The sequence below is a fragment of the Scomber japonicus genome, chromosome 3 (assembly GCF_027409825.1).
Source record: "Scomber japonicus isolate fScoJap1 chromosome 3, fScoJap1.pri, whole genome shotgun sequence".
NCBI classification, from domain to species: domain Eukaryota; kingdom Metazoa; phylum Chordata; class Actinopteri; order Scombriformes; family Scombridae; genus Scomber; species Scomber japonicus.
Genome location: NC_070580.1, coordinates 38,737,121 through 38,761,675, shown reverse-complemented (window position 1 = coordinate 38,761,675; position 24,555 = coordinate 38,737,121). Strand labels below are relative to the sequence as shown.

Here is a 24,555-nt window from a genome sequence, read left to right as displayed (position 1 = left end):
TTTTTTCAGCACAGACGCCTTTGTTCAACGGTAGACAGACAGGAAACATGGGAGAGAGAGGGGGGTGTGACATGCAGCAAAGGACCTCGGACCGGGATTCGAACCGGGGTCGGCTGCGTATATGGCATGCGCTCTAACCACTCGATCACCTGCGCGCCATTCCTTTGTGTTTCTATAGTTCCTACTGTACTGTACAGATTAAATCACTTAAAACCTGTTAGTCTGCTGTCTTTAAACCTGATGGTATGTTTGTGTTTGAGTGCAGGAATGAAACACACCCTGTGTTACTGTGAAGCTACAACATTTATCAGAAGAGATCTGACAAAGCTCCGCCCCTCACCTGACTCACCTGAGACAAACCAGGAAACAGTTTATTGTTGGTCTCTAAAGAGACACAGACTGAAAAACAGAGCATCAGATTCACCTTCAGACCAAACTAACAACTTCCTCTGAGTGAGTACAGCTACAGGAGAGAAAAGTGGAAAACTAGAACTCTGCTGCTTCAACCTGCTGACTCTCCACACACTGAAGGTGAGTTTGACTAAAAACTGGAGTCACATTGAAAGTAAATGTCAGTGAAGTTAGTAGAGGAGGGAGGGGAGACATGACTGACTGTACTTTCTGTCTGCTGTGGTTTCAGCTTCACTCAGAGACTAAATGGCTTCCAGATCAGAGGAGGATCTCTGCTGTCCGGTCTGTCATGAGGTCTTTAGGGATCCTGTTCTTCTGTCATGTAGCCACAGCTTCTGTAAAGACTGTCTGAAGAGCTGGTGGAGACAGAAACCAACACATGAGTGTCCAGTTTGTAAGAGAAGATCTTCAAGGACTGATCCAACTCGTAACCTGGTGTTAAAGAACCTGTGTGAGTCCTTCTTACAGGACAGAGATCAGAGAGCTTCAGAGGCTCTCTGCAGTCTGCACTCTGAGAAACTCAAACTCTTCTGTCTGGACCATCAGCAGCCAGTGTGTCTCGTCTGCAGAGATTCAGAAAAACACACCAACCACACAATCAGACCCATCGATGAAGCTGCACCACAACACAAGAAGGAACTTGAGGAAACTCTGAATCCCTTAAAGGAGAAGTTAAAGGTTTGTGAAAAAGTTAAAGTGAAGTTTGATCAAACAGCAAAACACATTAAGGTCCAGGCCCAACACACAGAGAGGCAGATTAAGGAGCAGTTTAAGAAGCTTCACCAGTTTCTAGAAGAGGAAGAGGAGGCCAGGATGGCTGCTCTGAGGGAGGAAGAGGAGCAGAAGAGTCAGATGATGAAGGAGAAGATGGAGGCTCTGAGCAGAGAGATAGCAGCTCTTTCACACACAGTCAGAGCCACAGAGGAGGAGCTGAGAGCTGAAGACGTCTCATTCCTGAACAACTACAAGGCTGCAGTGGAAAGAGTCCAGCGCTGCCCCCTGCTGGATGATCCACAGCTGCCCTCAGGAGCTCTGATAGACCAGGCCAAACACCTAGGCAACCTGGCCTTCAACATCTGGTACAACATGAAGGAGATGGTTTCCTACACTCCTGTCATTCTGGATCCAAACACTGCTGATCCAAGACTCAACCTGTCTGAAGATCTGACCAGTGTGAGATGTGAAGGAGAGAAACAGCAGCTTCCTGATAATCCAGAGAGGTTTGATGATTACTCTGTCCTGGGCTCTGAGGGTTTTAACTCAGGGACTCACAGCTGGGATGTCGAGGTTGGAGACAGTACATTCTGGTCACTGGGTGTGTTATCAGAGTCTGTTCAGAGGAAGGAAAGCATACTGTCTGGATCATGGACGATATGGTTCTGTGATGATAAATACTATTTACCACTAATACCTTCCCGCACTGTTCACCCAGTGAAGAAGAAGTTCCAGAGGATCAGAGTGAATCTGGACTGGAACAGAGGAAATCTGTCGTTCTCTGATCCTGATACTAACACACACATACACACCTTCACACACACTTTCACTGACACACTGTTTCCATTCATTTACACTTATGATAAACTGAAGATTTCTCCACTGAAGGTCTCTGTGACAATGAATCACAGCAGTTAGAGATGATGATGATGATGATGATGATGATGATGATGGTTATATTTACTCTCATTTATTTCTTAAAAGGGAAAGGTTGCTGAATTTATTTCAGTTAAGTTTTTTTATTGATACTGTGTTACTGTGATACTTTTAAATTTCTTAAATGTTTTCTTTATGTGGAGCCAATAATCAATGTTCAGATAAAGTTTACAAACATGAAACATAATTTCCGTTTAATTAAATAAACTGTATGTAATAATATAAATATTTGTCTGTAATGTAATCTTGGGATTCAGTGTTATATAAATAAAGATTGATTGATTGATTGATTGATTGATTGATTGATGAACATCATTTCTAGGAGAAAGAGCTTCTGTCCAAATGAGGATTGACAGTGAGAAAAGTCTTCAGGACATTTGAAGGCTGTAGTCACTGAATGCTTTCTGTGTGAAAACGATGCTAACGTGTCACAGTTTGATCCATAATTGTTGCTGTTGAGTCGACTGTGTGAAGAGTTTGAACATGTGGACTCAGTATTGATCCCTGCAGGTAACCAACAGTACTGAAATCATCTCTCTTTAAACTTTAACCAGGAGTCTCTTTTCACAACTTCTACACACCAATCTGCTGTTTCATCTACCAGTAAAACTAAAGCTACCAAATATTACTGTAAAACCTTTGTCAACTAAAACACACATTGTTTTACTGTTGTAGTAACCAGCTACCAAAATACACTTCACCAGTAACTAGAACACTATTTTCAGCTTTTACTGCATATATGAACACTTTTACTAAATACAAACAATAACGCCTACATTATCCATCCATCCATCTTCTTGCCGCTTATCCAGGGTCGGGTCGCGAGGGCAGCAGCCTAAGCCCAGACTTCCCTCTCCCCAGCCACTGCGTCTAGCTCTTCCCGGGGGATCCTGATGTGTTCCCGGTGGGACGGGCCATGAACACCTCACCAGGGAGGCGGACGGGAGGCATCCTGACTAGATGTCCGAGCCTCCTCATCTGGCTCCTCTCGACGCGGAGGAGCAGTGGGTCTACTCCGAGCTCCCTCCGTATGACCGAGCTTCTCACCCTATCTCTAAGGGAGACCACCTTGCGGCCACAGCTCCGGTCAGCCACCTTAACAATGGAGGCACGGAACATGGCCCACTCGGACTCAATGTCCCCCGCCTCCCCCGGTACGTGGTCAAAGCTCTCCCGGAGTTGTGGGTTGAAACTCTCTCTGACAGGAGACTCTGCCAGACGTTCCCAGCAGACCCTCACAATACGTTTGGGTCTGCCAGGTCTGACTGGCATCCTCCACCACCATCTGAGCCAACTCACCACCAGGTGGTGATCAGTTGACAGCTCCGCCCCTCTCTTCACCCGAGTGTCCAAGACATGCGGCCGCAAGGCCGACGACACAACTACAAAGTCAATCATCGAACTGTGGCCTAAGGTGTCCTGGTGCCAAGTGCACATGTGGACACCCTTATGCTTGAACATGGTGTTCGTTATGGACAACCTGTGACGAGCACAGAAGTCCAATAACCGAACACTGTCGCTGCCAACGTGAGCGTTGAAGTCCCCCAGCAGAACGAGGGAATCCCCAGAGGGAGACTCTCCAGCCCCCCCTCCAAGGAGTCCAAGAAGGGTGGATACTCTGAGCTGCTGTTTGGACCATAGGCACAAACAACAGTCAGGATCCGTTCTCACACCCAAAGGCGGAGGGAGGCTACCCTCTCGTCTACCGGGGTAAACTCCAACATACAGGCACCAAGCCGGGGGGTAATAAGTATTACCACCCCTGCCCGGCGCCTCTCAGCAGTGTCAACTCCAGAGTGGAAGAGAGTCCAACCCCTCTGGAGGAAACTGGTTCCAGAGCCCTTGCTGTGCGTCGAGGTGAGGCCGACTATATCTAGCCGGAACTTCTCAACCTCACGCACCAGCTCAGGCTCCTTCCCCACCAGAGAGGTGACATTCCACGTCCCTAGAGCTAGCTTCTGCAGCCGAGTGTCGGACCGCCAAGGTCCCCGCCCACACTACACCCGACCCCTTTGGCCCCTCCCACTGGTAGTGAGTCTGTGGGTGGGGGCCCCATGTTCCCTCTTCGGGCTATGTCCGGCCGGGCCCCATGGGTGAAGGCCCGGCCACCAGGCGCTCGCCATCGAGACCCGCCCCCAGGCCTGGCTCCAGGGGGGGCGCCGGTGACCCACGTCCGGGCGAGGGACAAGGAAAACCATTTTTCTTACTCGTCATTAGGGTCTTCTGAGCTACCCTTTGTCTGGTCCCTCTCCCCAGACCTGTTTGCCATGGGAGACCCTACCAGGGGCATAAAGCCCCCGACAACTGAGCTTCTTGGGTCATTGGGACACGCAAACCCCTCCACCACGATAAGGTAGTGGCTCAGGGAGGGGCACCTACATTATATAAACACATTTGCTTATTTACATTATATAAAATATCACCCCCCCCCCACCTCCAAAAAAAGGTGAATTACTACGAGCAAACAACAAGGACACAAACACAGCCATCAATTTAACAGCAGACGGAGGAGAAAACAACACGTGAACTTCTGCAGCGCTGACATCATCAGAGCTGAGAGAGGAAGAGCATCAGTCTGCGTCCAGGAAGCTGCAGCAACAGCATGCATCAAAACACAAACGCAGATCATTACTAAAGGTCTTGTTCCACACAGAGCACATGTAGGATTATATGTGTTTATAACTAAATAAGATCAAATCTATATTCACTCATCTAATTAAGCTTTGCCTCTCAACCACATTGAGCCTCATGCATCTTACTCTTTTCTTATAAATGTTCCAAAAACACGAAACCCTTAATAATCACAAATGTGTATTAAATCTCTGGTTTCAGCCTGGATGAATGCTTACTGGATGTTCTTCCATATATTATCACATGTTACCCCTCACAGGAAGTAATCCATGACCCATTTACAGGAATATTCAAAGGATTTTACTCAGTTACATTCTGACTCTCATTATTTATCCTAAAGATCAGTTTAATAAAGTTTGTTCAGCAGCAGTTTCCACTTCCTTTGGTATGAAACACACCCTGAGTCATTATGACATAACATCAACAAACATGAAGAGATTGCAACATATATGGATGTTTTTAAACCCAACATATAAACAAACAAAGAAACAACTACTAGCAGGCAGCTGAGATTGATTAATTATAACAAACACTCTACAGCAAGGGGGAAACAGGGTGATAGGTCAGAGGGGAAATAACATCATCACACCCAGACTATGAGTTTGGGTACCAAGCCCCAACAACCCCTTACCACATAGATTCCCTTCACACCAGAGTGACCGACCTGAGAAAATCATGACTAAACTGGTAAATGTATATTTATACTCAACAGTGGTAAAGAGTCACATGCTTCAGAAAGTATCAACTTTTTCAAACTGAATTTTGAAAAATTGAACTGAATTATATTTGAAAAGGAAAAGTCTTACTGGAGTTTTTAGTTTCTAGTCAGAGTATTTTGTTTTCCTGTGGACTGTTCTTCACAGACTGTGGAATTTCAGGAATTAAAAAAAACATTGTGTTAAAATGAATATAAAGTATTAATATTTGAATATGTTTGGCCTTTTCCTTTATTTGATGCCTTTCCATACATTATTCCATGTTACATCTTACAATACATATTACCCTTAGTAGTATTCTATGAGATCCATTTCCAGTAACAGATTTTACTCAGTTACATTTTGATTCTCATTATTCAACCTGAATATCTGTTTGATTAAAGTTTGTGCAGCAGCAGTTCCCACTTCCCTCTGAGTAATGAGTAAATGCTTTGATATGAAACACACCCTGAGTCATTGTGACATAACATCAACGAGCGCCGCCCCTCACCTGACTCACCTGAGACGAACCAGGAAACAGTTTATTGTTCCTTCTCTCTAAAGAGACACACAGACTGAGAGACAGACACAGATCAGATTCACCTTCAGACCGACTACTGTGAGTAAAACTGTCTTTTTTACTGAGGCTTTTTTTGGTTTTTATTTCAACTGAAAACAAACTACTTTATTTAAGATGGAAAAACTGAACTGAATTATGTTTGAAAGGGGAAACCAATCATAGAGTTATAAGTTGCAGTGTTTAGTTTTTTTGTGGACTGTTCTTCAGACTTTTTGGGATTTCAGGGATTAATTGTGTTTATGTTGATTCAGTGTGAAGGCAGTAAGTTAAGTATTGTTGCTTCAGTCTGCATCCTTTGTAAACTGACTAAACTACTGACTGAGTACAAAGTGCAGCACAGAGACCTGACTGGCTCCTTAAAAACACAAAAAGTCAAAAGCAGCAACGATCTGATGCTGCAAGACTTGCTGTGTGTGGCAGTAAACTCTGTCGGTGCCACCAGAGGGCGCCACAACAAGTTCATCAGTGTGCCGTCATTTATTATTAGTGTTGGTACTGTCCTATTTGTTTTTGGAAATATGTCAAATCTTAAATAAATCATCCAGAACAATATTCACTCCTTTGTGTTTCTATAGTTCCTGTAAAGTTTTCACACTAACAGCTGAACAGAACTTCTCCTCTGAATGAGAGTTTATTTTATAAGCTTCATGCAGGTCATGATGTTCTGTACTGTACACATTAAATCACATAAAACCTGTTAGTCTGTGATCTTTAAACTTGATGGTATGTGTGTGTTTGAGTGCAGGAATGAAACACACCCTGTGTTACTGTGACGCTACAACATTTATCAGAAGAGATCTGACAAAGCTCCGCCCCTCACCTGACTCACCTGAGACAAACCAGGAAACAGTTTATTGTTGCTCTCTAAAGAGACACACAGTTTGGTCTGAAGGTGAATCTGATGCTCTGTTTTTCAGTCTAACAACTTCCTCTGAGTGAGTACAGCTACAGGAGAGAAAAGTGGAAAACTAGAACTCTGCTGCTTCAACCTGCTGACTCTCCACACACTGAAGGTGAGTTTGACTAAAAACTGGAGTCACACTGAAAGTAAATGTCAGTGAAGTTAGTAGAGGAGGGAGGGGAGCCATGACTGACTGTACTTTCTGTCTGCTGTGTTTTCAGCTTCACTCAGAGACTAAATGGCTTCCAGATCAGAGGAGGATCTCTGCTGTCCGATCTGTCATGAGGTCTTTAGAGATCCTGTTGTTCTGTCATGTAGCCACAGCTTCTGTAAAGACTGTCTGAAGAGCTGGTGGAGAGATAAACTAATACATGAGTGTCCAGTTTGTAAGAGAAGATCTTCAAGGACTGAACCACCTCGTAACCTGGTGTTAAAGAACCTGTGTGAGTCCTTCTTACAGGACAGAGATCAGACAGCTTCAGAGGTTCTCTGTAGTCTGCACTCTGAGAAACTCAAACTCTTCTGTCTGGACCATCAGCAGCCAGTATGTGTCGTCTGCAGAGATTCAGAAAAACACACCAACCACAGATTCAGACCCATCGATGAAGCTGCACGACAACACAAGAAGGAACTTGAGGAAACTCTGAAGCCCTTAAAGAAGAAGTTAAAGGTTTGTGAAGAAGTTAAAGTGAAGTTTGATCAAACAGCAGAACACATTAAGGTCCAGGCCCAACACACAGAGAGGCAGATTAAGGAGCAGTTTAAGAAGCTTCACCAGTTTCTAGAAGAGGAAGAGGAGGCCAGGATGGCTGCTCTGAGGGAGGAAGAGGAGCAGAAGAGTCAGATGATGAAGGAGAAGATGGAGGCTCTGAGCAGAGAGATAGCAGCTCTTTCACACACAGTCAGAGCCACAGAGGAGGAGCTGAGAGCTGAAGACGTCTCATTCCTGAACAACTACAAGGCTGCAGTGGAAAGAGTCCAGCGCTGCCCCCTGCTGGATGATCCACAGCTGCCCTCAGGAGCTCTGATAGACCAGGCCAAACACCTGGGCAACCTGGTCTTCAACATCTGGAACAACATGAAGGAGATGGTCTCCTACACTCCTGTCATTCTGGATCCAAACACTGCTGGTCCAGTACTCATCCTGTCTGAAGATCTGACCAGTGTGAGACGAGGAGGAGAGAAACAGCAGCTTCCTAATAATCCAGAGAGGTTTAACTCCTTCTCTGTCCTGGGCTCTGAGGGCTTTAACTCAGGGACTCACAGCTGGGATGTCGAGGTTGGAGACAATACAGGATGGAGACTGGGTGTGTTATCAGAGTCTGTTCAGAGGAAGGAAGACATACAGTCTGGATTATGGATAATACAGTTCTATGATGATAAATACTTAGCATATTCACCATCAGCTCCCTCCACTTTTCTCCCAGTGAAGAAGAAGTTCCAGAGGATCAGAGTGAATCTGGACTGGAACAGAGGAAATCTGTCGTTCTCTGATCCTGATACTAACACACACATACACACCTTCACACACACTTTCACTGACACACTGTTTCCATACATTGGCAATAAGGATAAACTCCCAGTGAAGACTTCTCCACTGAAGGTCTCTGTGAGAGTGAATCACAGCAGTTAGAGATGATGATGAAGAATATATAAATATACTCTACATGTAAAATACTAATATTAAATCAAGTTTTGATGTATTGACTTGTAATTGTTGTACATTGGTTCAGATAGTTTGGTATGTGTTGGGTATGGGTTAGGGTTAGGGTTTGTGGATCTCTTGCATGTCATCTGCATCATTTTGTACAAGAAACTAAACATTTGTGACAGTTTTTAGTTCAATCTTGTTGTAACATTGGCTCAAAATAACAGATAGTCAAAGTTAATCTGATGTTGTGTTGCTGCTTTATTTCTCAACTTTAATATTACCAATATAATCAAACTGCTCTTCTAAATCACTTCTCATCTCAGAATATCCACAGAGAAATAATAAAGAGAGAAAGGTTGTTGAATTAATATCTCTGTGCGTGGCTGAGTGTGTTGAATGAAAACGTATTAGAGATGTAATCCATGGCAAATGACAAAATGTAGCATTCCTACAATTTTGTGTCGACATCAGAAAAAATCTTTGTAATAATGGTTAAACTGAACATCATATACATTCAATGAAAAAATAGGACCAACGTAGCGGTGATACGTTTTGATGTCAAACTGGGTTGAAGAAGTTTACCGACGAAAACCAGGACTTAGATACAAACTGGACTGATGAAACAACAAGGAACAGGTGGAGAGACACAAGAGCAGGCTGGGAGCTGATTGGCTAACGAGGCTAATGCAGAGCAGGTGAGGAAGGAAACACAGCGAACACGAAACACAATATAACCACACACACAAATAAAATGCTAACAAAATAATAACAACAATGTCAAAAAACTAAATTATCAATAAAAGAAAAGAAAACAAGTCATCCCTACTGTACTGTTTACTACCGGAACCAGCCGAGCTGAAGAATCGCTGGTGCAGATGATGATGATTACGAGGATGATGAGGATGAAGAGGACGAAGAGGATGATGAGGAGGATGAGGAGGATGAGGAGCTGGCCTGGTAACCACAAAGCCAAAAAATAATAATAATCCGCCTGTCGGTCTCACGCTCCTACTTGAACTCCTCCACTTGGGGCAGGATCTCATCCCCGACCCGGAGAGTGCACTCCACCCTTTTCCGGTTGAGGACCATGGACTCGGATTTGGAGGTGCTGATTCTCATCCCGGCCGCTTCACACTTGGCAGCGAACCGATCCAGTGAGAGTTGGAGGTCACGGTCTGATGAAGCCAACAGGACCACATCATCTGCAAAAAGCAGTGACCCAATCCTGAGGTCACCAAACCGGACCCCCTCCACACCCTGGCTGCACCTAGAAATCCTGTCCATAAAGATTATGAACAGGATCGGTGACAAAGAGCAGCCCTGGCGGAGTCCAACCCTCACTGGAAACAAGTCCCACTTATTACCGGCGATGTGGAACAAGCTCTGGCACCGGTCATACAGGGAACGGACGGCCCTTATCAGGGGGTCCGGTACCCCATACTCCCGGAGAATCCCCCACAGGACTCCCCGAGGGACACGGTCATCCCCACCATACACAGTGTTAACGGTGCACTGCTTCCCCCTCCTGAGATGGTGGTCCAGAACCTCTTCGAAGCCGTCCGGAAGTCGTTCTCCATGGCCTCACCGAACTCCTCCCATGTCGCTACCTGCCTGCTGCCTCTGGAGTCCCACAGGCCAAAAAGGCCTCATAGGACTCTTTCTTCAGCTTGACGGCATCCCTCACCACCGGTGGCCACCGGTCGGCCACCTTGACAATGGAAGCACCGACCATGGCCCACTTGGACTTAATGTCCCCCGGCACATGGTCAAAGCAACACCAGGCCTGGCTCCAGGGGGGGCCCCGGTGACCTACGTCCGGGCGAGGGAAACTGAAGACTAGCTACCCTTTGTCTGGTCCCTCCCCCAGGACCTGTTTGCATGGGTGACCCTACCAGGGGCATAAATCCCCCGACAACTGAGCTCCTGGAGTCATTGGGACACGCTAACCCCTCCACCACGATAAGGTAGCAGCTCAGAGTCTGTGAGACTAATGACTGCAAACGCCTCGAGGCTCCACGTTTACATTTATTATTAGTTTATTTTTATGCGGGCAAAGCAAAGTCATAAATGCATCTCTTGTTGTTCCACATTAAACATGCTGTACATTAAGCCGACGCAGAGGCAAACTGAAGACTAAAGACTTTCTATAAATAGGACGTACTTGGTGCCTAATGAAGGACAAACTGAGCTTCATGAATCATAGATCCAGTTTCTAACAGTGAGTCTGATAATTGTTTGGAGGCTTTGAAATGATTAAGTAAAAACCTCCTGTGAGCTGCTGCATGAACAGATGATGAATGACAGTCATGAACAATGTCATTTATATCCATTAATGACATTTATTACATGTTTACTTACTTTATATTAATGATAAATACTTTAAGGTAATGTCTACTGGTTTAATCTGCTTCATGCTTCATGCAGTTAACCCTTCTGTTGTCCTCGAGTCAAGGAAGGAAGGGAGGAAGAAGGAAGGATGGAAGGAAGGGAAGGAGGGAGGAAGGGAGGGAAGGAAAGGAAAGAAGGAAGGATGGAAGTGAGGAAGAAGGAAGGAAAGGAGGGAGGGAGGAAGGGAGGGAGGGAGAAGGAAGGAAGGATGGAAGGAGGGAAGGAAGGAAAGGAAAGAAGGAAGGAAAGGAGGGAGGGAAGGAAAGGAGGAAGGAAGGAAGGAAGGGAGGAAGGAAGGAAGGAAGGATGGAGGAAGGAAGGAAGGAAGGAAGAGAGGAAGAAGGAAGGACGGAGGAAAGAAGGAAGGAATGAGAAAGGAAAAGCGGAAGGGAGGAAGGAAGGAAAGGACAGGTGAAAGAAGGAAGAGAGGAAGGAAAGGAAGGAAGGAGGGAAGGAAAGAAGGAGGGAGGGAGGAAGAAAGGACAAAGGGAAGTAAGAAGGAGGGAGGGAAGAAGGAAAGAATGAAGGTAGGAGGACGACAGGAAGGTTAAACTGTCTTTCCTGCAGGTTTTTAGATGTTTTTCATGACGTGAATAAAACCAGAGCTCCGTGTTCGTGTTCGAGCTGTTTGCTGAACATTTGTTTGGGTCACTGACTCCACCGGCTGAGCTGCGTAAAGAGCGGCAGACTGTCAACCACCGCAGAGACCAGAGTCCCAGATTTTCAGGGTCAGGTATCAGATCCTGAGTCTGTCTCTGCTGCAGGTTTGTTTTTCACTTTCTTTTTACTCCTGGAGGCGACAGCAGCTGAATCATGATGTCTTGATTTCTGAAGGAATGTCAGCGTGACAGAAAACAGTAATTTATTACCTGCTGACTCGCTGCTGGAGAACAAAGAGTCCACAAGTCCTTGATTTGAACAGGAAGCTGCTTCTAATTGTTACTGAGAGCTGAATGAAAGAGTTCTACCTCAAACTTCTTCACTCAGCAAACAGGAAACTGCAGGATTAGAATAATTTATATACAGTCCGTCAAACATGCTGAGGGGAATATATTTTACATCATATTTATCATTTATTAACCCTTAACCCACAGCTTTTAACACCCCCATCGTCCTCCCGGGTCAAATTGACCCTCCTCTCTTTTGACTGTTCCTTCCTTCCTCCCTCTTTTTTTGCTCCCTCTTCCTTACTCCTTTCCTTACTTCCTCCCGTCCTCCCTCCCGTCCTCCCACCTTACTCCTTTCCTTCCTCCCTTCCTTCCTTCCTTCCTGCCTTCCTCATCCCTTTCTCCTGTCCTTCCTTGACCTGAGCACAACAGGAGCACTGAATGATGCTGTTGCTCAGAGTACACGTTAGCGTTCGATATTATGGGGTCTGAAATCTCAATTGGAAGAGTCCCTGAAGTTGGATTTTGTGAGATTTGTGACTTGGAAGGTCGGAAGAACCTCAGCAGCCCCGATCTCAAAATCCAGGTTCAATCAAATCAATCAAACTTTATCTGTAAATCACTTTCCATACACTGTGATGAAGCACAAAGAGCTTTATATAGTCAGATTAAACAAAACTAAACAAAACTAAAACTGTAGTGTGGAAGTTGTCGTCACTTCCTGTTTATTATTATTAGCAGATATTAAATCAGTGGTTGATTGAACACAGCGCTGTCCAGCTTCTATCTGTGGACGCGTTGCTACTGTTTATACTGGTATAACTGGTATTTCTATCAGCAGCTGACCTGGAGAGAACTGGTTTCTGAAGTCTAAACTGGAACGATCCCGACTCTGACTTCCAACTTCCTTTCAACTGACATGAAACCAACCAAAATACTAAACGTACATTTTGCTTTTATTTTGGAAATGTTCATCTTACCAACACTTTGTCACTGACCCTGATACGGATGATGGACTGATGTCACTTTATACAATAAGCTTATTGTCACATTTGATGGATCACTGTAAAAAATGTGAATTCATGTATTTATTCTCTGGATGTATGACGACCGATATAGTGATATCTGAAATCATTTACTCCCTAATATCAGTATCGGTCCCAGACATCCATCATCAGTCAGGTCCTACTTATAGAAACTGTAAGTGTGTATGAATCTATTTCTTCATCCTTTCAAATATATAAACTGTGGTGTGAATGTAAAATAAGACTGAAAGATTTCTTCATATAGTTTCAGAGTCTAACGGCGAGTTGAGGCAGAACGTAACGTGAATGTTAAACACAGAGTGATGATATGTAAGAGATAAAAAGCTCCCTTCCTAATCCCTTTTCCTTCCTTCCTTCCTTCTTTCCTTCCTTCCTTATCTTCCTAATCCCTTTTCCTTCCTTCTTTCCTTCTTTCCTTCCTTCCTTATCTTCCTAATCCCTTTTCCTTCCTTCCTTTCCTTCCTTCCTTCCTTCCTTCCACAGAGTGATTATATGTAAGGTCATCCAGAGAGATAAAAAGCAGAGGGAGTGAAAGGAAGATAGCAGCGAGGGAAAGGAGAGGAGGAAAGGAGAGGAGGAAAGGAGAGGAGGAGGCAGCAGATGGGTCGACAGCTCAGGATCAGTTTAAGGCAGGGGGGTCAAACATGAGGCCCGTGGGCCAGAACAGGCCCGCCAAGGCGTCCGATCTGGCCCACTTTCCTTTCTGTGTTCTTTTCCTTCCTTCCTTCCTTCCTTCCTTTCTTCCTTCTGTCCTTCCTTCCTTCCTTCCATCTGTCCTTCCTTCCTTCCATCTGTCCTTCCTCCCTACCTTCCTTTTATCCTTTTTTTCATTCCCTCCATCCGTCCTTCCTCCCTTTCTTCCTTCCTTCCTCCATTCCTTCCATCTGTCCTTCCTTCATCTGTCTTTCCTACCTTTCTTCCCACTTTCCTTCCCTTCTTATTTCCTTCCTTCCTTCCTCCCTCCCTCCCTTCTGAGTGTCCTTCCTTCTTTCCTTCCTTCTGTCTGTCCGTCCTTCACTATCTCTCTTTCCTACCTTTCTTCCCTCCTTCCTTTTGCCTGTCTTTCCTTCCTTCCCTTCTTATTTCCTTCCTTCCTTTCTTCCTTCCTTCCCTCCATCTCTTTAATGATCCGGCCCACATGAGATCAGATTGGTCTGTATGTGGCCCTTGAATGAATATGAGTTTGACTCCTCTGGTTTAAGGAGTCAAAGCAGCGTCTGAGCCGCTTCCTCTCTGACCCGACGACAGAAACAACTAATCAGGAAGTCGTTGGGCGCGTTTCCTCTCAGACTTCCAGGTAATTGCAGCGCCTGCATAATGAAGGAGGCTTTGAAGAGAAGCCAGGAGGAGTTTCCTCTGAGCTCTCTCACTCAGCTATTGATTGAACAGCAACGCTTAAATCTCTTTCACACACACACACACACATACACACACGCACACACACACACACACACACACACACTTACTTCCACATCCTCCTATAAAATTTCATCGCCCGCCTTTTAATGACTCCGTTAACGGCCGTCCTCCTCTGGCTTTGTGTCTTCCTTCCTTCCTTCCTTCCTTCCTTCCTTCCTTCCTTCCTTTTGTCTTTCCTTCCCTCCTTCCTTACCTTTCTAATCCCTTTTCCTTCCTTCCTTCCTTCCTTCCTTCTTTCCTTCCTTTTGCCTCTCTGATCCGACGACAGAAACAACTAATCAGGAAGTCGTTGGGCGCGTTTCCTCTCAGACTGCAGGTAATTACACACACACACACACGCACACACACACACACACACACACACACACACACTTCCACATCCTCCTGTAAAAATTCATCGCCCGCCTTTTAATGACTCCGTTAACGGCCGTCCTCCTCTGGCTTTGTGTGGCTGTCTCTGCTCACGCTCCTCTCGCTCCTCTCGTCTCTCGAGTGTTCGGGAAGTTATCGGAGACGTAAACAACAACAAATCATGATTTAATGATTCCTGCTTCCACTGAAACTCTGAACCTCATGTCTGCAGAGTGATCTCAGTAAACAGACGCTGATTCCTGTTGACAGTTTATCTGAAAAGCAGAAGAGAGATTGTCCTGGTTAAGACCAAGTCTGGCCTCAAGTTAGACTTGTAGTCAAGACCGCCTAAACCGAGACCAAGACACTACCAAGACCAGAGGGTATCAAGACCGAGACCAAGACGAGACCAAGGCCAAGACAGACTGAGTCAAGACCGAGACAAAGTCGAGACGAGACCGAGACCAGACGAGACCAAGGCCGAGACCAAAAAAAACAACAAAAAGCAGCTAGTGAGCTCGTGTTACATGTTCCACCATAACTTGCATCAATTGAATAAGAGCAGCATACTGGGGTAAGAGGTTCAGTCCCAGTTTAAACTCAATGTAAGAAGGTATTATTTCAACTAGATTGAACAATGCAGAGACAGAGCATGTGATGAATGTGTGTGACTGTGAGCTCACTCACTGTAAATGTGAGATAAACTATGTATAGCAATTGCATTCGAAGGGCGTGAAAGGCGAAATAATTTAATGTTGCATTATCGAATGTTATGTTTTGTATCATGGACATTATTTGTTGCAAATCTCCCGATCACTATGTCGACCTGAGACCGCAAGACCAAGACAATGAGACCAAGACAAGACCAAAGACGGTCGAGACTGTGACAAGACCGAGACCACATACAAGTGGTCTTGAGACATCCAACTCTACCTCAAGTACAGAAGCCTGCGAAGGACATACAGCGTTAAAATCATGTTACTCTAACGCTTATATTAACCCTCCTGTTGTCCTCGAGTCAAGGAAGGAAGGGAGGAAGAAGGAAGGGAGGAAGGAAGGATGGAAGAAGGAAGGCAGGGAGGGAGGAAGAAGGAAGGGAAGGAGGGAAGGAAGGAAGGAAGACAAGGAGGGAAGGAAGGAAAGAAGGAAGGAAGGAAAGGAGGGAAGGAAGGAAGGAAGGGAGGAAGGAAGAAAGGAAGGAAGTGAGGGAGGAAGGGAGGAAGGAAGGGAGGAAAGGAGGTAGGGAGGAAGGATGGAAAGAAGGACAGAACAGAGGAAAGAAGGGAGGAATTGAGGAAGGAAATTGAGGAAGGAAAAATAGGAAAGGGGGAAGGAAAGAAGGACAGAGGAAACAAGGAAGGAGGGAAGGAAAGAAGGAAGGGAGGAGTGTGAGTCAGTGTGAGCGTCACAGAGCAGAGGAGACGGTGTGAGTGGAGGTCAGAGCTGACGGAGCTCTCCCAGCGCCAGGCGGCCCAGAATAGGCTGTGACGTGTGTGTAGTTCTCACTGGTGTGTAGTGACCTGCTCTGTTAGCGCTGTGACCTGCGGGTGGCCCTGTGTGTGTGTGTGTGTGTGTGTGTGTGTGTGTGGGTGTGTGTGTGTGTGTGTGTGTGTGTGTGTGTGAGCCATCTGGAGCTCAGACGTCACGCTCTGCAACCCAACATGTAACGGATCAGTGTAACAGCAGCAGAGACTGAAACCACAGAAGAAGAAGAGCAGCGTTGATCTGAAGCTGCTGCCTGTGTGTGTGTGTGTGTGTGTGTGTGTGTGTGTGTGTGTGTGTGTGTCGGTGTGTGTGTGTGTGTTGGTGTGTGTGTGTGTGTGTGTAGTAGGTAGATGAGAAACAAATATAATTAAATAGCTCAAACCAATAATTACAACATAAAATATTACCCATCGTGTCGTCCTCCCGGGTCAAATTGACCCCGTCTGTTTTTACTGTTCCTTCTTTCCTTCCTTCCTTCCTTCCCTCCTTCCTCCATCCACCTTCCTCCCTTCCTTCTTTCTTTCCCTCCTTCCTCCATCCACCTTCCTCCCTTCCTTCTTTCCTCCTTCCCTCCCTCCCTCCTTTCCTTCCTTCATTCCTTCCTTCCTTCCTTCTTTCCTCCCTCCCTCCCTCCCTCCCTCCCTCCCTCCTTTCCTTCCTTCCGATCTTCCCTTCCTTCATTCCTTCCTTCCTTCCTTCCTTCTCCCTCCCTCCCTTCCTCCCTCCCTCCCTCCTTTCCTTCCTTCTTCCTCACTTCCATCCTTCCTTCTTTCCTTTCCTTCCCTCCCTTCCATCCTCCCTCCCTCCTTTCCTTCCTTCTTCCTCCCTCCCTTCCTTGCCTCGAGGACAACAGGAGGGTTAAGTGAAGACTGTACAGAATAAATCTGTTCTGCTCACAAAGGCTAAAGTTGAGTAATTCAAACATTAAACTTTCATTTCTGGTTCATTGGAGATAAATTAAAACTACTCACTCGATTCTAACCTTGGTTTTAATGCGTCTCCTCATGTGGAGCAGGATCAGATGTAACAAGGTTAAATTACAATAAACAGGATTTACTGTAAATTATGAAAGTTAAGACTTTTAGCAGGAAGTGAAATATATGAGCTGCTGTACAGTGACAGGAACACACTGATATATTAGGAGGCACAGTAGTTTAAATCAAGTAAATATGAAAGAATAACAGCTGCTAAAAAACAAACCTAGCATGTTCTCTCTACCAGTGATGGAATAACGCTGTTTAAATAAACGGCGTTACTTTTTTCAGTAACGGGTAACCATGGTTACCATGGTCCATGGTTACAACGCCATTACGTTACTTAATTAAATGAGGCACGTTACAAACTGAAGCTAATCTACTCAGTGAACCTGTTCTCATCCAACTTTGCTCTCAGCCACAAAAGACGGGAGGGGCGGAACAACAGTGATGATGGTTGGTTAAGGCAGAGTAAGATTTCATGGTAAGCCAATCAGAGGCAGTGTTTACACATGCACACACACATGCACACACACATGCACACACACACACACACACACACATGCACACAGCAGCCTCACACACACACACACACACACACACACACACACACATGTACACAGCAGCGTCACACACACAAACTAACAGAAGCTGCAGCAGTGGCAAGCTCGGAGGAAAAGGTTGCGTTTTTAAACAGGAAGTACAGACACTACTTAAATCTCCTTGAGGTGAAAGGCAGGAACATAAATGTACATTATGTATCAGAGCGTCCGTTACAAGCAACTCTGACCTAATGAAGCATCTCTCAACGGCACACGCCACTACAACACTTGTGGCCAAAAACACAGAACAGACATATTTATACTTTTTAAAGTAACGCAATAGTTACTTTCCCTGATAACTAGTTACTTTTATAATGGAGTAATTCAGTTACTAACACAGTTACTTTTTGGGAGAAGTAACTGTAACTATAACTAATTACTTTTTAAAAGTAACGTGCCCAACACTGCTCTCTACTGTAACGTACAAAAAACAACAAACAGATTTTTCACAGCTCTTTTTTTTCTGACTCAACAGCAGCACCTGGTGGCAGAAGCTGTGCAGCGCATGACTAAACAATAATGCATAAAACGCAAAATCACAAATACTGAAATACTATATCCTGAAGACATTCGGGATCATAGACGTCGTCTGCGTCGATATGTAGTTGCACATTAACCACAGATTGTATAAAAGAAACAGACGTAACATCCGTGACGTCACCCATTGGTTTGTGGACTGCTGCTCGGAAACCAATAGTTTCTAATCTGGGCAGCGCCATCTTGAAAATTTCAGGTGCATGCTGGGAAAAATAAAAACATGGATTCTACTTAAATGGGCATGAGGCGGGGCCATGGGCGGAGCGGGGAGGTTGCTATGGTTACGAGGGCTGGATCTCGAGGATATTGGGCAATCAACCTGTCAATCAGGACGTAGCCACTCCATTGACTTGTATAGAGATTTTGAAAACGTTTACTGAGGTTAGAAATCAAGTGAGAAGTTGGTGAATTCTCCATTGACTTGTATAGAGACGGTCGCCCCCTGGTGGCCTTTTGATAGAATGCAGCTCTAAGTTACTTCTCCATTGACTTGTATAGAGACGGTCGCCCCCTGGTGGCCTTTTGATAGAATGCAGCTCTAAGTTACTTCCTGGTTGGCCTCATTTCAGAGGACCGGAGCTCCTCACACACACACACACATCTTATTCTCTCATGTCTGCCTTACTCTTATTCTTTATTCTTTATTTGAGCAGGGACGATGCTCAAATAAATAAATAAATGTAAAGTTTTGAGCATATTTAAAAAACTATAAGCTGTTATTTAATGAATGTTACATCACACACATGTGTGTCAGAGGTTTCTGATGGTTTAACGTCAGCTGACTGTTTGAGGAGCTTCAGGTCACAAAGTTCATCTTCAGCCAGCAGGACGATGTGTGCTCTGCAAATACGTGTGTGTGTGTGTGTGTGTGTGTGTGTGTGTGTGTATGTGTGTGCAGACTTTACCATTGTTGTAATGCAGTGTCCTAAATGCAGGCTCAGTGTCGTCGTCATGGCGACCGGAGACGTAAAGACAGAATCTGCTGTGACATGTTTGATGTTTGCACTTCATGAATAAATCAGAGCAGCAAAGTGTTTCCTTTATTTCCCCGGAGAGTCCGACGCCGAGGTCAAACACCGAGCCTCGCTCTGCTCGTTAATACCTGCTTCATTACATCATCCTTCCTGCTTCATGACATCATCCTTCCTGCTTCATTACATCATCCTATCTGCTTCATTACATCATTACATCATCCTTCTCTCTGAGCTTCTACCTGCTTCATTACATCATCCTTCCTGCTTCATGACATCATCCTTCCTGCTTCATTACATCATCCTTCTCTCTGAGCTTCTACCTGCTTCATTACATCATTCTTCTCTCTGAGCTTCTACCTGCTTCATTACATCATCCTTCTCTCTGAGCTTCTACCTGCTTCCTGCTTCATTACATCATCCTTCTCTCTGAGCTTCTACCTGCTTCATTACATCATCCTTCTCTCTGAGCTTCTACCTGCTTCCTGCTTCATTACATCATCCTTCCTGCTTCATGACATCATCCTTCCTGCTTCATTACATCATCCTTCTCTCTGAGCTTCTACCTGCTTCATTACATCATTCTTCTCTCTGAGCTTCTACCTGCTTCATTACATCATCCTTCCTGCTTCATGACATCATCCTTCCTGCTTCATTACATCATCCTTCCTGCTTCATTACATCATCCTTCTCTCTGAGCTTCTACCTGCTTCATTACATCATCCTTCTCTCTGAGCTTCTACCTGCTTCATTACATCATCCTTCCTGCTTCATTACATCATCCTTCCTGCTTCATTACATCATCCTTCTCTCTGAGCTTCTTCCTGCTTCATTACATCATCCTTCTCTCTGAGCTCTGAAAAAAGGTTCCTGGTACCAAACCAAGCTGAGTAGAGCTAGAACTGTAGAGAGGAAAAGCTCCAAAAGTGAAGCTCTGTTAATGACGTCAGCAGAGAGGTGATTAATATTATTCACTGAAGCCGGTTTAAACATGTGTCTGAGAGCTGCAGCTGTTAAAGGACTAGTTCCACTTAGACACTGACTTTATTTCAGATATTTGTTCTACAGGAGCTTTTCTATCAGATAGAAACAGCAGATAAATAAAGGTAGATGTGTTTATACCTGACAGACTGAGAATGAAAGCAGGTTTCAGTTTGTCTGCAGGCGGTGAGACTGATCTCAGGTCTGAGCAGGTTGGATGTGTTGGTGTAGGACTGGTGGTGTGTTGGTGTAGGACTGGTGGTGTGTTGGTGTAGGACTGGCGGTGTGTTGGTGGCGTGTTGGTGTAGGACTGGTGGTGTGTTGGTGGCGTGTTGGTGTAGGACTGGTGGTGTGTTGGTGTAGGACTGGTGGTGTGTTGGTGGAGGACTGGTGGTGTGATGGTGTAGGACTGGTGGTGTGTTGGTGTAGGACTGGTGGTGTGTTGGTGTAGGACTGGTGGTGTGTTGGTGTAGGACTGGTGGTGTGTTGGTGTAGGACTGGTGGTGTGTTGGTGTAGGACTGGCGGTGTGTTGGTGGCGTGTTGGTGTAGGACTGGTGGTGTGTTGGTGTAGGACTGGTGGTGTGTTGGTGTAGGACTGGTGGCGTGTTGGTGTAGGACTGGTGGTGTGTTGGTGTAGGACTGGTGGCGTGTTGGTGTAGGACTGGTGGCGTGATGGTGTAGGACTGGTGGCGTGTTGGTGTAGGACTGGTGGCGTGTTGGTGTAGGACTGGCGGTGTGTTGGTGGTGTGTTGGTGTAGGACTGGGTGGCGTGTTGGTGTAGGACTGGTGGCGTGTTGGTGTAGGACTGGTGGCGTGTTGGTGTAGGACTGGTGGCGTGTTGGTGTAGGACTGGTGGCGTGATGGTGTAGGACTGGTGGCGTGTTGGTGTAGGACTGGTGGTGTGTTGGTGTAGGACTGGTGGTGTGTTGGTGTAGGACTGGTGGTGTGTTGGTGTAGGACTGGTGGTGTAGGACTGGTGGCGTGTTGATGTAGGACTGGTGGTGTGTTGGTGGAGGACTGGTGGCGTGTTGGTGTAGGACTGGTGGCGTGTTGGTGTAGGACTGGTGGTGTGTTGGTGGAGGACTGGTGGTGTGTTGGTGTAGGACTGGTGGTGTGTTGGTGTAGGACTGGTGGCGTGTTGGTGTAGGACTGGTGGCGTGTTGGTGTAGGACTGGTGGTGTGATGGGGGGGACTGGTGGCGTGTTGGTGTAGGACTGGTGGTGTGTTGGTGTAGGACTGGTGGTGTGTTGGTGTAGGACTGGTGGCGTGTTGGTGGTGTGTTGGTGTAGGACTGGTGATGTGTTGGTGTAGGACTGGTGGTGTGTTGGTGTAGGACTGGTGGTGTATTGGTGGTGTGTTGGTGTAGGACTGGTGGTGTGTTGGTGTAGGACTGGTGGTGTGTTGGTGTAGGACTGGTGGCGTGTTGGTGGTGTGTTGGTGTAGGACTGGTGGTGTGTTGGTGTAGGACTGGTGGTGTGTTGGTGGTGTGTTGGTGTAGGACTGGTGGTGTGTTGGTGTAGGACTGGTGGTGTGTTGGTGTAGGACTGGTGGTGTGTTGGTGTAGGACTGGTGGCGTGTTGGTGTAGGACTGATGGTGTGTTGGTGTAGGACTGGTGGCGTGTTGGTGGTGTGTTGGTGTAGGACTGGTGGTGTGTTGGTGTAGGACTGGTGGCGTGTTGGTGTAGGACTGGTGGTGTGTTGGTGTAGGACTGGTGGCGTGTTGGTGGTGTGTTGGTGTAGGACTGGTGGTGTGTTGGTGGTGTGTTGGTGTAGGACTGGTGGTGTGTTGGTGTAGGACTGGTGGCGTGTTGGTGTAGGACTGGTGGTGTGTTGGTGTAGGACTGGTGGCGTGTTGGTGGTGTGTTGGTGTAGGACTGGTGGCGTGTTGGTGTAGGACTGGTGGCGTGTTGGTGTAGGACTGGTGGTGTGTTGGTGTAGGACTGGTGGCGTGTTGGGGGGGGGACTGGTGGTGTGTGGAAGTGGATGTGGAAGTGGAAGTGGATGTGGATGTGGAAGTGGATGTGGAAGTGGATGTGGATGTGGAAGTGGATGTGGTTGTGGATGTGGAAGTGGATGTGGATGTGGAAGTGGGTGTGGGTGTGGAAGTGGATGTGGAAGTGGAAGTGGAAGTGGAAGTGGATGTTGAAGTGGAAGTGGATGTGGAAGTGGAAGTGGATGTGGATGTGGAAGTGGATGTGGATGTGGAAGTGGATGTGGATGTGGAAGTGGATGTGGAAGTGGAAGTGGATGTGGAAGTGGATCTGGGTGTAGATGTGGGTGTAGATGTGGATGTGGAAGTGGAAGTGGATGTGGAAGTGGATCTGGGTGTAGATGTGGAAGTGGATGTGGATGTGGATGTGGAAGTGGATGTGGAAGTGGAAGTGGATGTGGAAGTGGATGTGGAAGTGGAAGTGGATGTGGATGTGGATGTGGATGTGGAAGTGGATGTGGATGTGGAAGTGGATGTGGATGTGGAAGTGGATGTGGAAGTGGAAGTGGATGTGGAAGTGGAAGTGGATGTGGAAGTGGATGTGGAAGTGGATGTGGAAGTGGAAGTGGATGTGGATGTGGAAGTGGATGTGGATGTGGAAGTGGAAGTGGATGTGGATGTGGAAGTGGATGTGGAAGTGGATGTGGAAGTGGATGTGGAAGTGGATGTGGATGTGGAAGTGGATGTGGATGTGGAAGTGGAAGTGGATGTGGATGTGGAAGTGGATGTGGATGTGGATGTGGAAGTGGAAGTGGAAGTGGATGTGGATATGGAAGTGGATGTGGAAGTGGATGTGGAAGTGGATGTGGAAGTGGATGTGGAAGTGGATGTGGATGTGGAAGTGGATGTGGATATGGATGTGGATATGGTTGTAGGTGTGGATGTGGATGTGGAAGTGGATGTGGATGTGGATGTGGAAGTGGATGTGGATGTGGAAGTGGAAGTGGAAGTGGATGTGGAAGTGGATGTGGATGTGGATGTGGATGTGGATGTGGATGTGGAAGTGGATGTGGAAGTGGAAGTGGATGTGGATGTGGATGTGGATGTGGATGTGGAAGTGGATGTGGATGTGGATGTGGATGTGGAAGTGGATGTGGATGTGGATGTGGAAGTGGATGTGGAAGTGGATGTGGATGTGGAAGTGGATGTGGATGTGGATGTGGAAGTGGATGTGGAAGTGGATGTGGAAGTGGATGTGGATGTGGATGTGGAAGTGGATGTGGAAGTGGATGTGGATGTGGAAGTGGATGTGGATGTGGAAGTGGGTGTGGATGTGGATGTGGAAGTGGAAGTGGATGTGGATGTGGAAGTGGATGTGGATGTGGAAGTGGATGTGGATGTGGATGTGGATGTGGAAGTGGGTGTGGAAGTGGATGTGGATGTGGATGTGGAAGTGGATGTGGATGTGGATGTGGAAGTGGATGTGGAAGTGGATGTGGAAGTGGATGTGGATGTGGAAGTGGATGTGGATGTGGATGTGGATGTGGATGTGGATGTGGAAGTGGAAGTGGATGTGGAAGTGGATGTGGAAGTGGATGTGGATGTGGAAGTGGATGTGGAAGTGGATGTGGAAGTGGATGTGGAAGTGGATGTGGATGTGGAAGTGGAAGTGGATGTGGATGTGGATGTGGATGTGGAAGTGGATGTGGATGTGGATGTGGATGTGGAAGTGGATGTGGATGTGGAAGTGGATGTGGATGTGGATGTGGATGTGGATGTGGATGTGGAAGTGGAAGTGGATGTGGAAGTGGATGTGGAAGTGGATGTGGATGTGGAAGTGGATGTGGAAGTGGATGTGGAAGTGGATGTGGATGTGGAAGTGGAAGTGGATGTGGATGTGGATGTGGAAGTGGATGTGGATGTGGAAGTGGATGTGGATGTGGAAGTGGATGTGGATGTGGATGTGGAAGTGGAAGTGGAAGTGGATGTGGATGTGGAAGTGGATGTGGAAGTGGATGTGGATGTGGAAGTGGATGTGGAAGTGGATGTGGATGTGGAAGTGGATGTGGATGTGGATGTGGAAGTGGAAGTGGATGTGGATGTGGATGTGGAAGTGGATGTGGAAGTGGATGTGGAAGTGGAAGTGGATGTGGATGTGGATGTGGAAGTGGAAGTGGAAGTGGATGTGGATGTGGATGTGGAAGTGGATGTGGATGTGGAAGTGGATGTGGCTGTGGATGTGGATGTGGATGTGGATGTGGAAGTGGATGTGGATGTGGAAGTGGAAGTGGATGTGGAAGTGGATGTGGATGTGGATGTGGATGTGGAAGTGGATGTGGATGTGGAAGTGGATGTGGATGTGGATGTGGAAGTGGATGTGGATGTGGAAGTGGATGTGGAAGTGGATGTGGATGTGGAAGTGGATGTGGATGTGGAAGTGGAAGTGGGTGTGGAAGTGGATGTG

The 24,555-nt window shown here is 46.4% G+C and overlaps 3 protein-coding genes across 3 annotated transcripts in view; 2 read left to right on the top strand and 1 right to left on the bottom strand.

Annotated features, from left to right (window-relative positions):
• The window catches only part of LOC128355634 (metabotropic glutamate receptor 7-like), a 274,376-nt gene that overhangs the window by 72,945 nt on the left and 176,876 nt on the right, over positions 1 to 24,555 (bottom strand). The window lies entirely within an intron of this gene.
• On the top strand, positions 658 to 2,043 carry LOC128356251 (zinc-binding protein A33-like). The gene has a single exon (XM_053316736.1). It carries the CDS (start codon positions 658 to 660, stop codon positions 2,041 to 2,043), a length of 1,386 nt encoding a protein of 461 aa, XP_053172711.1.
• LOC128355643 (nuclear factor 7, ovary-like) lies at positions 7,107 to 8,501 on the top strand. The gene has a single exon (XM_053315966.1). It carries the CDS (start codon positions 7,107 to 7,109, stop codon positions 8,499 to 8,501), a length of 1,395 nt encoding a protein of 464 aa, XP_053171941.1.

Bases quoted from the DNA above. Each gene is read 5' to 3' on its own strand.
- LOC128356251 (XM_053316736.1), top strand. From the start codon at position 658: ATGGCTTCCAGATCAGAGGAGGATCTCTGCTGTCCGGTCTGTCATGAG.
- LOC128355643 (XM_053315966.1), top strand. From the start codon at position 7,107: ATGGCTTCCAGATCAGAGGAGGATCTCTGCTGTCCGATCTGTCATGAG.